Source organism: Epinephelus moara, chromosome 7 (genome assembly GCF_006386435.1).
Source record: "Epinephelus moara isolate mb chromosome 7, YSFRI_EMoa_1.0, whole genome shotgun sequence".
NCBI classification, from domain to species: domain Eukaryota; kingdom Metazoa; phylum Chordata; class Actinopteri; order Perciformes; family Serranidae; genus Epinephelus; species Epinephelus moara.
Window position 1 is genome coordinate 9,062,821 of NC_065512.1, and position 12,218 is coordinate 9,075,038.

At 43.1% G+C, this 12,218-nt stretch overlaps 1 protein-coding gene across 1 annotated transcript in view; it reads left to right on the forward strand.

The window, feature by feature from the left end:
• The window catches only part of LOC126392901 (contactin-associated protein-like 5), a 179,777-nt gene that overhangs the window by 44,338 nt on the left and 123,221 nt on the right, over positions 1–12,218 (forward strand). Inside the window, exon 4 of the mRNA XM_050048626.1 lies at positions 11,123–11,270. Coding sequence (XP_049904583.1) covers positions 11,123–11,270 — 148 coding nt within the window. The remainder of the gene's footprint in view (positions 1–11,122; positions 11,271–12,218) is intronic.

The window sequence follows — 12,218 nt, forward strand, 5'->3', positions numbered from 1 at the left end:
CACCGATTTTGAACGTGAAACTGCTGTAGTCAGTGTTTTAATCGCTTTAAATCACCATGTTCATTTATTTTGGAGAGGAATAACCCTTTTTAATAGTCATGAGCTGCCTTGGCTTTGCTTGGTTTAGTTTGGGCCATCAGCCTAGCGCAGCAGGGATTAGCGTACCCATTACGACAGGGCAGCAACTTCACACAACTTCTAATACGGCTGATAGCAAACTTGAATCAGAAGAATAAAGCAGATATCTAAAGTAAAAACAGGATTCAGGAGAGAAACTGAACTCCAAATCACAGAGATTCAGTTAGAAGCTACAAAAGTCCTCAAAGCTGAACACAGAGACTTTAAAAACGCCTTTCTCTCTGGTCTCCTGCAGACAGAGGTGAGTAGAGACAACACACACGCTTGTTTGAGCGGTTAATGGGGGTTGGCTGCAGTTAGAGAGACGTCACCGCTACTTGCTTTTGGACCTACTCAGGGGAAGGTCAGCTTGGCATGGCACGGCGCATCCTGATGGATAATGGAAACGCAAATTGGCGCAGCATGGCTTTACTCGGTGTGGCCAAAAGTGCCAGTGGAAAAGGCCCAGAAGAGACCCCTGCTGATAATTCAGCTCCCTGTAAAAACCTGCTGAACATCTGGATTTTAAGTTATCCTAAAAAAAATCTGAGCGCACATTGGCAGGTCCTGGTCTAGCCTCCTGTCTGCGATTAGCTGAACAACGTCAGTAAATCCCCCACTCGTGAATTTTAAAGCTTAGATCACTGAGTCCCTTTCTTCTGGGTGGAAAAGACCTCTGCGGTTTGGCGCAGCATTGGCAGTGATCTGCAGTGATGCAGGCCTTGTGCCCGACTGTCGTGGTGAAGAGGGAGCTGAGCCGGAAGGCAAAGCTTTTGATTTACTGGTCCTTCACATCCCAACCCTCACCTATGGCCAGGAGTTATGGGTAGTGATCGAAAGAATGACATCTCAGATACATGAGTTTTCTCAGAGGGGTGTCTGGGCTCAGCCTTAGAGATAGGGTGAGGAGCTGGGACATCCAGAGGGAGCTCGGAGTAGAGCCGCTGCTCCTTTGCGTCGAAAGGGGTCAGTTGAGGTGGCTCGGGCATCTGAGCAGGATGCCTCCTGGGCGCCTCCTGTTAGAGGTTTTCCAGGCACGTCCCACTGGTAGGAGGCCCCGGGGCGGACCCAGGACATGCTGGAGGGATTATATATCTTAATTGGCCTGGGAACACCCCGGTGAGGGTTGGACTCCGCCAGGGCTGCCCTTTGTCACCGGTTCTGTTCATAACTTTAATGGACAGAATTTCTAGGCGCAGCCGAGGGGTGGAGGGTGTCGGGTTCGGTGACGGGAGGATCTTGTCCCTGCTATTTGCGGATGACGTGGTCCTCCTAGCTCCATCGAACAGTGACCTGCAGCTCTTGCTGGGACGGTTCGCAGCCGAGTGTGAAGCAGCTAGGATGAGAATCAGCACCTCCAAGTCTGAGGCCATGGTCCTCAGCCGGAAAAGGGTGGATTGCCCACTCCAGGTCAGGGGGGAGGTACTGCCTCAGGTGGAGGAGTTTAAGTATCTTGGGATCTTGTTCACAAGTGAGGGTAGGATGGAGCGGGAGATTGACAGGCGGATTGGGGCGGCGTCAGCAGTGATGCGGACGCTTAACCGGTCCATTGTAGTGAAAAGGGAGCTTAGCCAGAAAGCGAAGCTCTCGATTTACCGGTCGATCTACGTTCCAACCCTCACCTATGGTCACGAGCTCTGGGTAGTGACAGAAAGAACGAGATCACGAGTACAAGCGGCCGAAATGAGTTTCCTCCGCAGGGTGGCTGGGCTCAGCCTTAGAGATAGGGTGAGGAGCTCGGACATCCGGGAGGGACTCGGAATAGAACCGCTGCTCCTCCACATCGAGAGGAGCCAGTTGAGGTGGTTCGAGCATCTGGTAAGGATGCCTCCCGGACGCCTCCCTTGGGAGGTATTTTGGGCATGTTCAACCGGGAGGAGACCTTGGGGCCGCCCCAGGACACGCTGGAGAGATTACATCGCCCGGCTGGCCTGGGAACGCCTCGGGGTTCCCTCGGAAGAGCTGACGGAGGTGGCTGGGGAGAGGACTGTCTGGGCTTCTTTGCTGAGGCTGCTGCCCCCGCGACCCGGACCCGGATAAGCGGAGGACGACGAGACGAGACGAGACGAGGCCTGGGAACACCTTGGGGTCCCCCAGGAGGAGCTGAAAGCATTGTTGGGGAGAGGGACGTCTGGAATACTTTGCTCACCCTGCTGCCCCCGTGACCCGGCTTCAGATAAGCGGTTGAAAATGGATGGATGGACGGATGGATGGATGGATGGATGGACGGATGGACGGATAGATGGATGGATGGATGGACGGATGGACGGATGGATGGATGGATGGATGGATGGACGGATGGATGGATGGATGGATGGATGAAAGGATACTGAACACTGAAAAAATCCTAACCGGGAGTTCACGCTTGTCACATGGGAAAAGTTTCAGCTGGTTGCAATCTGTAATCCTTACCTCCAGATGCCACTAAATCCTAAATGCTGCTCCTTTAACACATGTAAAAGCTTAAAAATTCATGAGTGGGGGATTTACTGACGTATTTTATGTCCTAGAACAAAACTTGAACACTAATCACAGACTATGTTTTTTTAGGCCACGAAAAAAAATGTTGACTCCAAGACAAGGGAGCCAGAAGTGCTAAAATGCAAACTTATTTCCAGGTTTTATGGCTTATTTCTCTCTGATGATGGTTCTAGGGAAAAAGTTAAAGTCACAGAACTCAATGACAGCCATCCCCTGAGGACAATCAGTATCTATACCAAAAATAATGGGAATCTGGGCAGTATTTATGGACATATTTTGCTCTGGATCACAGAATTGGAGTAGTAAAAACACACTGTAGATTAATTCTAGTATGGCATTCAACCCACAGTAAATGGTAAAAAGTTTCCATACTTCCTACCTTTGTTTAACTTTAACGATTTACTTGGCTCTTTTCTCTTACATGAGTAATAGCGTTGACATCACCGTCTGTTCCCGGTCTCCGGCGTTCTGTACAAAGACTTATAAACTACAAGAGGAACATATGAAACAACACGATGGCACTACTCTACAAGCTGATAATAACCTAATTAGCGAAAGCCAGGGGAGAAAATCTGTGAAAATGACTTGTGTCTGTGGAAGCTTTAAAGAGATGAAATGTGGACCTTTATCGGCTCATGTGCTGTGAAACTCAAAGTGACTTACAAAGACTTACTCTTGAATGTCTCTCCCTGTGAAAAAAAAAAAGTGCTTGATGGTACTTTTAAAGTAAACTCTTTAAAAATGGCAGAGCCCCTGTTTTAAATCCCGCTTTAACCTAATTCCCTGTGTAATATTTGCAATCTACTCCATGGTGAATTAGCTCCATGCGCTTTGCAAATATTCATAGGTGGGAAGAGGAATGTATTCTAGCAGGGGGTTCCAGATTACCTTCATTATCCTTGAAAGGCCTTATTCAGAAATCTATTTTTAATGCAGCTGTGAATAAATGTGTGAAACAAATTCTTGTCCGTAAGGGGAGAATTTATACTTTCATTTCCATGCTTGTTAGCTGTTCAGGTAGATTGGGATCTAACAAGGATTAAAATGTGTTTGCATGAGTTCTAATTTTATCTGAGTAATTGTATCTTGTTTCATGATTGGGCTTTCAATATAATACAGCCTGAGCTCACAGGAATTCAAACAGTCTTTTGGTCACTGTGTAAAACAGGTAGCTGATTCTTACTGACCTTTGTGGTCCTCTGACTCGTCTTCTAGGGCCTAATGAGATTCACATTTGTGGTTTTGAGAGAAGTATCTCAACAGCTGTGGGCTGGATTGCTACAAAAAAATTGTATAGATAATTAAGGTCCCCAGAAGATGAATCCTACTGACTTTGGTGACCCACTGCCTTCTCATCTTGCACTTTAATCACATCTGTTTTTCCAATACGTCCAATACTACATGTCAAATATCTATCAGTCTCCGCTGCACTGATCATAGATTTTGTTTCTGGCTGCCAGTGTTAGCTAGTTTAAAAAGCACCCTAACATTAGAAAGCCTTCATTTTCCCAGGATTGTGCCTGGTAGCAAACGTGTGCCAGTCTAAACCCAAATTATATTTCATAAATAACTAACATGTTTTCTTGTAGTGGCCTTTCTAAAATAAGCAGTGGTGAAAGTTACTAAATTCTGTTGTGATTGCGAAATTGACAAGATGACAGTTAAATAGCTAGCTTGCTAGCTAGTTGAAAACTGGTCTACCTCCATATCATTCTTGGAACCCATCGGCTGCATTTGGCGTCTGACTTTCGGCAGATGGCGGTACAGCCTCTGGGGGCAGACCCCTGATTTTTTGGCATTCCGGTTTGATTTGGGCGGAGGAGGCGAATTTCCGTTTCTGACTTCTGTTTATATATCAGTAAATATGCTGAACCATTGCCATGGATTCAGAGTTTGCAGTGACGCCAATTATGTTCCGCCTCGTTAGTTCACCGCACGGAGCGTTTAACCTGGCAACAACTGCAGCCGGCTCAAACGTCATTGGTCAATATCACGCGGACTATAAACAGCCTACAACCGGACACCAGGGCTCTTCCACTCTTCTTCCGGAGGCAAGATCTCCAGGGTTTGCCTACAGACTCTACATTCACTGAATGTAGAGTCTGTATATAGAGACTACCTCCACATTAACCTTGCCATTGTGAACATGTTGCTTATATGTTTCTTATGAGGATCCAAATGCAGAAAAGGTGTAAGGTGTAATTTCAAATGTCCAATTTTTTTATTGCATAAGCCCACACAGAAACAGAAACAAAAATAGCTTATTCCAGGACTGACAAGGAAAACTGACCTAATTAAATAATGAAGTTACCTTACAGAACAGCAGTATTGTGAGATTAAAAAAAGTGAGGCAAATGATGAGGCTGAAGGGAAACTATTAGCCATTACCATAGACTGTATACTGTCACTCTGACATCATCTATTGGTCTGTGGCCTGGAGTTTGGCATTTTGCCTGCCGCTATCTTGGATTTTTTTTAGTTTAAAACTTAATTAAATGCAAATGGGTGACTTATTTTTAAATTCACCCCCATACAACCGTCATGACCGAGCACATGAGCTATAAATATGTCTAACTTTTGAGTTCTACATGGGCATCTATGGGGATTTTTTCAGTGTGGGACTTCCACACTGGCGTCATTTTTCAGCCCTGGAGGTTGCTGCTTCGCCATTTAACTCCCTTGCTAGCAGGACTGAGCTCACTGGTGAATACCCGGGATACAGCTCTAGCCTCAGCACCTTGGACAGCGCTTGTGATAGTTTCTATGTAGATGTTAACACTGCGCTCAAAGCATCACTGTGCAGCCCATAGACTGCATACAACTATATATTGATATATATTCATGCAGTCTGGTGCAGCCTCACAGGGCTGCTGGTCTGGCTACCAGTATTTCAACATCTAACCATAATGCAAAATGTAACTCAACAGGTGCTGTTGAAAAAAAAAAGAAAATGCATCCTCTGCTGCTTGTTAATATATTCAGGAAATATCTGAGGCCCTGTTGATCCTGGTCTCTGGACTTCTGGCTGACCGACTGGCGGTCAGGGATTGCTGCAGCATTTCCACTCATGACAAGGTCACAGACTCGTAGCTTTCTCCTCACAATGTGTTCCCCTAGGCTGTTTAACTGGCCGATGACCTTTTGGAACATACTATTGCGTCTTCATTGCCGGCAGCAGGATTTATCCCCCAGTGAATTGATTAAAATAAACGTATGCGCCTGTGCTGTATGCAACAGAAAGGAAAAGTGACACAAGGGAGCTCATCACTGGAGAGGAAGAGTAAAGAGTCTTAATGAATGGGGAGGGAGACTGTTCCACAGTGACAGAAGCATAAATAGAAATAATGAAGTCACGGTGGGGTTAGGACTGTTTATGTGGATAAGGACCGACCTTGGTGCTCTGGACCTCTGGAAAATCTTCTGCACCCTCAGGCCTTCATTCGGAGACTTCATCTCCCAACTGAAACACACAGGATGTTCTGTTGCAAGCTTTTCCAAAGAGGAAAAAAAAAAACAAACGTCATAGCTCTGGACAGCCTCAGTGGTGTTCGTGTATTGCTCTTGAATACTAATGACTCATGCTGACGTGTGTGAGTGTTGTTAGCTAATGAATAGCTGGAATGACTGCAGTGCAGCCGTAATCAGAGTTTGTTTGCTTCATTAGATTTTCCAGACATTCAGATGGGAGTCGAGTGGAAAGACGGGGTTAATGGTTATAGCAAAAATAAGAAGAGGCAGTCTCACAAGCTGTTTATCAAACATAAACCATACACCAAACTAGGGCTGTATGTGATGTCATTTGTTTATGCTCCAAATTTCTATTGAGGCTTGAAATGTCTGCCATCATATTTCATGACATCATCACCCTAAAAATAATCCTCAAACAAAGTGATTAATTGGATTAAACGAGTTAGTCTTTTTATGATTATTTAATCAACTTTCTTTAACAAATAAATGTCATTTATGGTGCTGTTAGGGCGCCTTGTTACTAAAGGTGCAGACCTTCCTTTGTGGGCGGCAAATGGCAAAGATTAGCTCTACTTCCACTGACTATAATAATAATCCTAAATTATGATATTAAATAAAACTGTCAAGCTGTTTTGCCAGTTGAATCCTTTTAAGTACATTTGAGTACATTCTCAAGATAAAACTTACTTTTAAGCAAAAAATAAATAAATGAAACGCAGGACTTTTACATGTAGTATTTTTATTACAGCTGTACCAAATGTTTTATTCTATTTACGTGAAGCTCCTATTGAGGTTTTCAGATGAAGCTTTGAATGTGTATCAGCATATTTTATGATGTCATCACCTTAAAAATTATAAAATTATACTATAAATTGATTATTGGAAATGTTTGATCACGAAAGTAGGAAACAGTCCTACCTAGCGACCTCTGGAATCTAATTCTACACATAGTATAATTGCAACCAGTGGACTCTGGTGTTGTCTGCGTTGTGTTGATATAAAGAGGCCCAGACTGTGAATATTTTTGAAAGCGAGCTCCGTTTAATCCTGACAGCTCTGACAGCAAGAGGTAAAAACAAAATCCTCTGTCAATTACAACCATATAAACTTGAGCCCCTCTCCCACGGAGTACAACAACGAAAGGGCGGCCATGTTACATTCAATTAAGTACAATAAAACACAGAAAACATACATAGAGAATAAAAGCAACAGTAATTGCGACGGCATTGCCGTTCACAATTAAAATATTTTAATTTTTTGCATTTTTTCTGAGACAGATGTTACAACCAGTATCATGTAGCTCCCTTAGGCAGGGAGAAAACTGGACAATTACTGGTCATTACTAGAAAAATCACATTAATAATAAACATGAAATTATTGTTTTTTTAATATATTTGATTCCATTTTTAATAAATTGTCATGTGTGATTTGTTTCACCATCCACTGTCTGCCTGATTCCATGTGTTTAACTGCATCTGTGTGGAAATATAGAGGTTAAACAGAAAGAATAGACATGCAAAAAATTTTTTAAAACATTAAATAAAGAAGCCGTGTCTATTTAAAATTCTAATGTCAACATTATAAATGACACTTTTAAAGACACACTGCAACATCTACTTTAATGTTGCAATGGCGTCCCACATTTTTCTGCCAAAGTTACAGCTGTTCTGGATATTTCACCTTAGAGATGATTATATTTCTGTGTTTTCATCATTGCTTTTCACACTTGTTTGAAGTGGGCGCGGCTCTGTTGGAAAAAGGTGATGTCATGTGTTTCCACATGTGTGTCTTGTGACTTGTTGCCGGCACTGTCACTCAAATCACATCAAGCTGCATTTTCCCAGTGGAGAAGATCAACCAAGATTTCCACCAATAAATAATTAGTAAGGGTGTTTTTATTCCAAACATTTTTATATTTTCTTCCTGATTGTTGCTTATCTGATGATGAATATTTCATATGAATGTGCTCTAAAGAAATGCTGAAGGTTTGAGCTTCTGAGAGACTGTAGATTACAGCTTTTGAATGCGGAACAATCAAATAGTCTCCTACCGCAGCGTGTGTCACACAAAGCCTGCAAATAACAAGGTCATGGTTAGAGCCCTGTGTGACAGGCGCAGCGGCGTGCTTTCATCAGTCCCCATAAAACACTGACGGCTACATTTGATTTTTTTGGTTGATGGCATTAAGAAAACCCAAGTGTTGCGAATATGTATGTTGTAGGTTGTTTTTTTTTTTTCCAAGGCCAATGTGTTTCTGATGTTTCGTTTGCTCTAAAAGCTGTTTGCAGTGCTAAAGTATTACATTTGCTTTGACCGAATGTATAAGCCCCAGCGCCATTTGTTAATCCCTCCTGTGCAGACGTGAATTACTGTGCATGTGTAAATAAGCCTGGCTCGTTTTCGTGTGTTAAGATTCAGCCATGAGGCTTCGCTCAGTAAATGGCTCAAAATGGGAAAGCGGTGGCATAAATCACAATAACAGCCTTAACAGTCACACTGTTGCCTTGATTATCTACCAAGAAGCAGCATCCTGGTGCATTTAATGATGCTTCTGCTTTGCAGCTTCTAAAAGCATCGGATGGTCATTTCTACCGCTGGTAATTGTGTCTCTGCTGTTGTGGAAAGTTGAATTATTGGGCTTGTCTGACTGTGTTGAACCGCTCACAAAAGCCTGGAGCTCTGCTGTCAATGATCTATATTTTTTGGTTCTTTATAGTGGGAGTACTTATTGATTTGATATGTCACCTGCCTAGAATCGGTTAGGAAGTAGCTGGTAATCAGTCAGCTGAGAAGAGAGGTTGTTTGTCTCTGTTTCCCCCCGCGCTCTCTCTGTTTCTCTGTTTATGTCCCCTGGCTTTGTCTGATGCAGACTGGAAGTAGGGGAGGGGTGAAACAGAAAAAGAGGAATGACATCTCGCAATTGTACTCGGAGGTTTTTGTTTTTAGCTCTGCAGGGAGAAAACACAATACGAGAGCCCTTATTGCCCCCCGGCTGCCTCGCTGGTGATTTTTCCTCCATCTCACATGGACCTGTTTGAGCGGATATTCTCATATTTCAACACCACACGATGATTCTTATCACCTTACATCAAATAGTATGTCCAAGGATAGGAAGAAGACATTGCCCTTGGGCTCGCCCTGTCAGCACTTTGTTGTTGCCTGTGCTATTCAAGGATTTAGGTTTTTATTGTGCTTGTATTTCAAGTATTCAGCTAAAAAAGCAGACTTTTCTACTCAATGGTGAAGATATTAAAGGGACAGTTCACCCCCAGAATTAAAAATCCATATTTTTCTTCTACCTGTGGTGCTGTGTGTCTATTTGAGTGTTGGAGATATCGGCCATAGAGGTGTCTGCCTTCTTTCCAGTATAATGGAACTAGATGGCACTCGGCTTGTTGGGCTTAAAGTGCTAAAAAAATACATTTGAAAAAAGGGATGTCAGTTTTGGTTAATTTTGCTTTCAATAGCCTGACACCCATTAACCAATAACCAACCAGTTAATTTATTTTTTTTAAATACAAAATGATGTGAAATAGAAGAGACCTTACCTTTTAGTCCAGCACTCCATTGACTCAGAGAGGTTTAGCAGCATGTTTCAAAGCGCTATCCATTTAGTGGTGGTTAAAATTTAATGTTTTGTGTTGTAAATGTCTTGTCCTTTACTTTTATTTTATTTTCTGGGACTGTATTAACATGTGTTAGCCTTGGGTGCGAGCTGACTAGCAGGGCCGCTCATTCAGCTATTACCTCTGGTAAAGCCCGCCCGCTGACAGAACGGGGTTGCTGCAGAAACATAGTGGCCACCTCCAGTCTCCCATAAGTTAGCCCGCTGAGTAAATGGCTTTATTCCGAGCCACAAAACCCCTTTTGCATTGTAATTGTGTTAGCACCACTATCTGTGCTGTCAATACTATTTAACGACAGCTTATTGTTTTTTGCAGAACAGTGTAAATACGGAAAGAAATATACCAACAGCAAAAGAAAAAACAAAAGACAAAAAAAGGAAACTGACATATGACATCATGGTACAGTTAACCTGTCTAACCATTACCCATTCACTTTAAACCTTCAATCAAACTAATGAAAAGCTGCAAGATTTTCTAAGAGAGTCACTCTCTGTTTGACGGTTTGAATCTAATTTTCCTTAAATGTAAAACATGACATAATTCCTTCAGCCTCATATCAAATGGTGGGAGCTTCTCACATTTCCAAAATTGAAGCAACAATGTTTTTGCTAGCAGTGTGGACAGAGAGATGACCTGAACTCCATACCTATCCTTCACTCTACCTCAGTCAACTACCCCAAATAGTGCAGTTAAAGGGGCGGGGGGAAACTCCTTCTTAAAGGCCTGAGCGAAAAGTCAAATAAATGACCACAAAAAGTTTGCAACCTGTGGCATTGCAGGAACTGGTGAGACAGAGTTCCATGATCTTTTGAACGTTTCACACATAGGAGTGAAGCATCTNGCGGGGGGAAACTCCTTCTTAAAGGCCTGAGCGAAAAGTCAAATAAATGACCACAAAAGTTTGCAACCTGTGGCATTGCAGGAACTGGTGAGACAGAGTTCCATGATTTTTTGAACGTTTCACACATAGGACCGAAGCATCTATAATATTTTTTGTAGTCTTGTGGGAGAGCAGTGCGATCTGCTGACACTGCTAACAGTGCTAACAGGGCTAACAGTGCTAAACAGGGTTAGAGGGTCAAAACTGAGCCGCTTACTCACCAGGGCAACCTGGGAGGAAGACTGGAGAGTAGTCAACATGTTTATCATTTGGCAATTACCGCTAGTAATGCAGTCATCGCCGAATGAGTGAAGCCGCTAGCCAGCTCCCAGCAGGGCAGCAAAGTAGACCTTTTCAGCTAGCTAATGTTAAAGCTCAGCTGGGGAGGGTGCCAGTAATGTTTACGGTGACAGGGTTGGCAGTTAGTATGTATCTCTCATTTCTGGAGAACTGTGCCTTTAATATTCCCTTCTGATCTGAGGTCATTTACTCATTTCTCAATGGAGCCTTTGATCATAACCACAATCTTTGTCCCTCTTTTTTCCTGCAGAAATTCGTGGGGAATGTGAATTCAGAGGCCGTTGTCCAGAACAAGCTGTCCCACCCCGTGAGAACGCGTTTCCTGCGTTTTGTCCCTCTCGACTGGAACCCCAGTGGCTGGATGGGCCTCAGAGTGGAGGTGTACGGCTGCTCGTACAGTGAGTAACACACACCCTGCAGTTAATAGCATACTCTGAAAGCACTCAGTCTGCACGCATCAAACCACCGCGGCTCCACCACCTAGAGGGATTCGTTCATTTACACATCTGGCTCTGCAGCTACACTTTCTTGATGGAGAGTAATGAGGACTATTTTCTCTTCACTTGGTTTTAACACCGTTTGATACTCCAGACAGCAGTGAAATTACGAATCAAAAACCTGACAGCCTCAGTGTGAAACATACATGCACAGTGATCTCTTCACGTTCAACACTTCCAGAATAAGACTAAAAATTAAATGCACTTTGTCAGCAGTTTAAGACGTGTGTTAAAACATCTGGCAATACCCAGGCCCTGGGTCTGAGTCGTCAATTAACATCAACTTTTCACAGTAGAAGAAGATATTATTTTGAACATGCAGAGTGAAAACACTTTATGTAGCTTTTATAGACTTTATCTACTAAACAGGAAAAGTGGAAAAAAAAACTCCTGACAGGTCTGTGCTAGTTAAGATAGCAAGCCTGTGTTACTTCACAGCTTTGTTCAGCCTGTAGCAGCTCCCAAAACTACAAAGCACTGAGTGGAGCTGATTTCCTTGATTAATGCTGCTGCAGAGTTCGGTTTGATTTGTAAGAAGTACCTACAAAAACACAAAGTGGAGACAGATAATGTAAAAACATGCCCAGTGCAGCTCAGGTAATTACATGACTGATACTATAACACTGGTGCTGTTAATGCTTGCAGTCACACACATTAGGGCTTTGTGAAGTGGAGAAAATCAAACATCACAATATTTTGGACCAGTGGTTCCCAGCTGGTGGGTCGTGGTCCAGAAGTGAGTCATGGGTCCGTTCTGATTGGACCGCAAGTGACTCATGAATGTGTCAGGTTTGTTAAAAAACACACTTTATTTTGAAGTACAGTGAGTTTTCATTTTGAAGTGCCGTT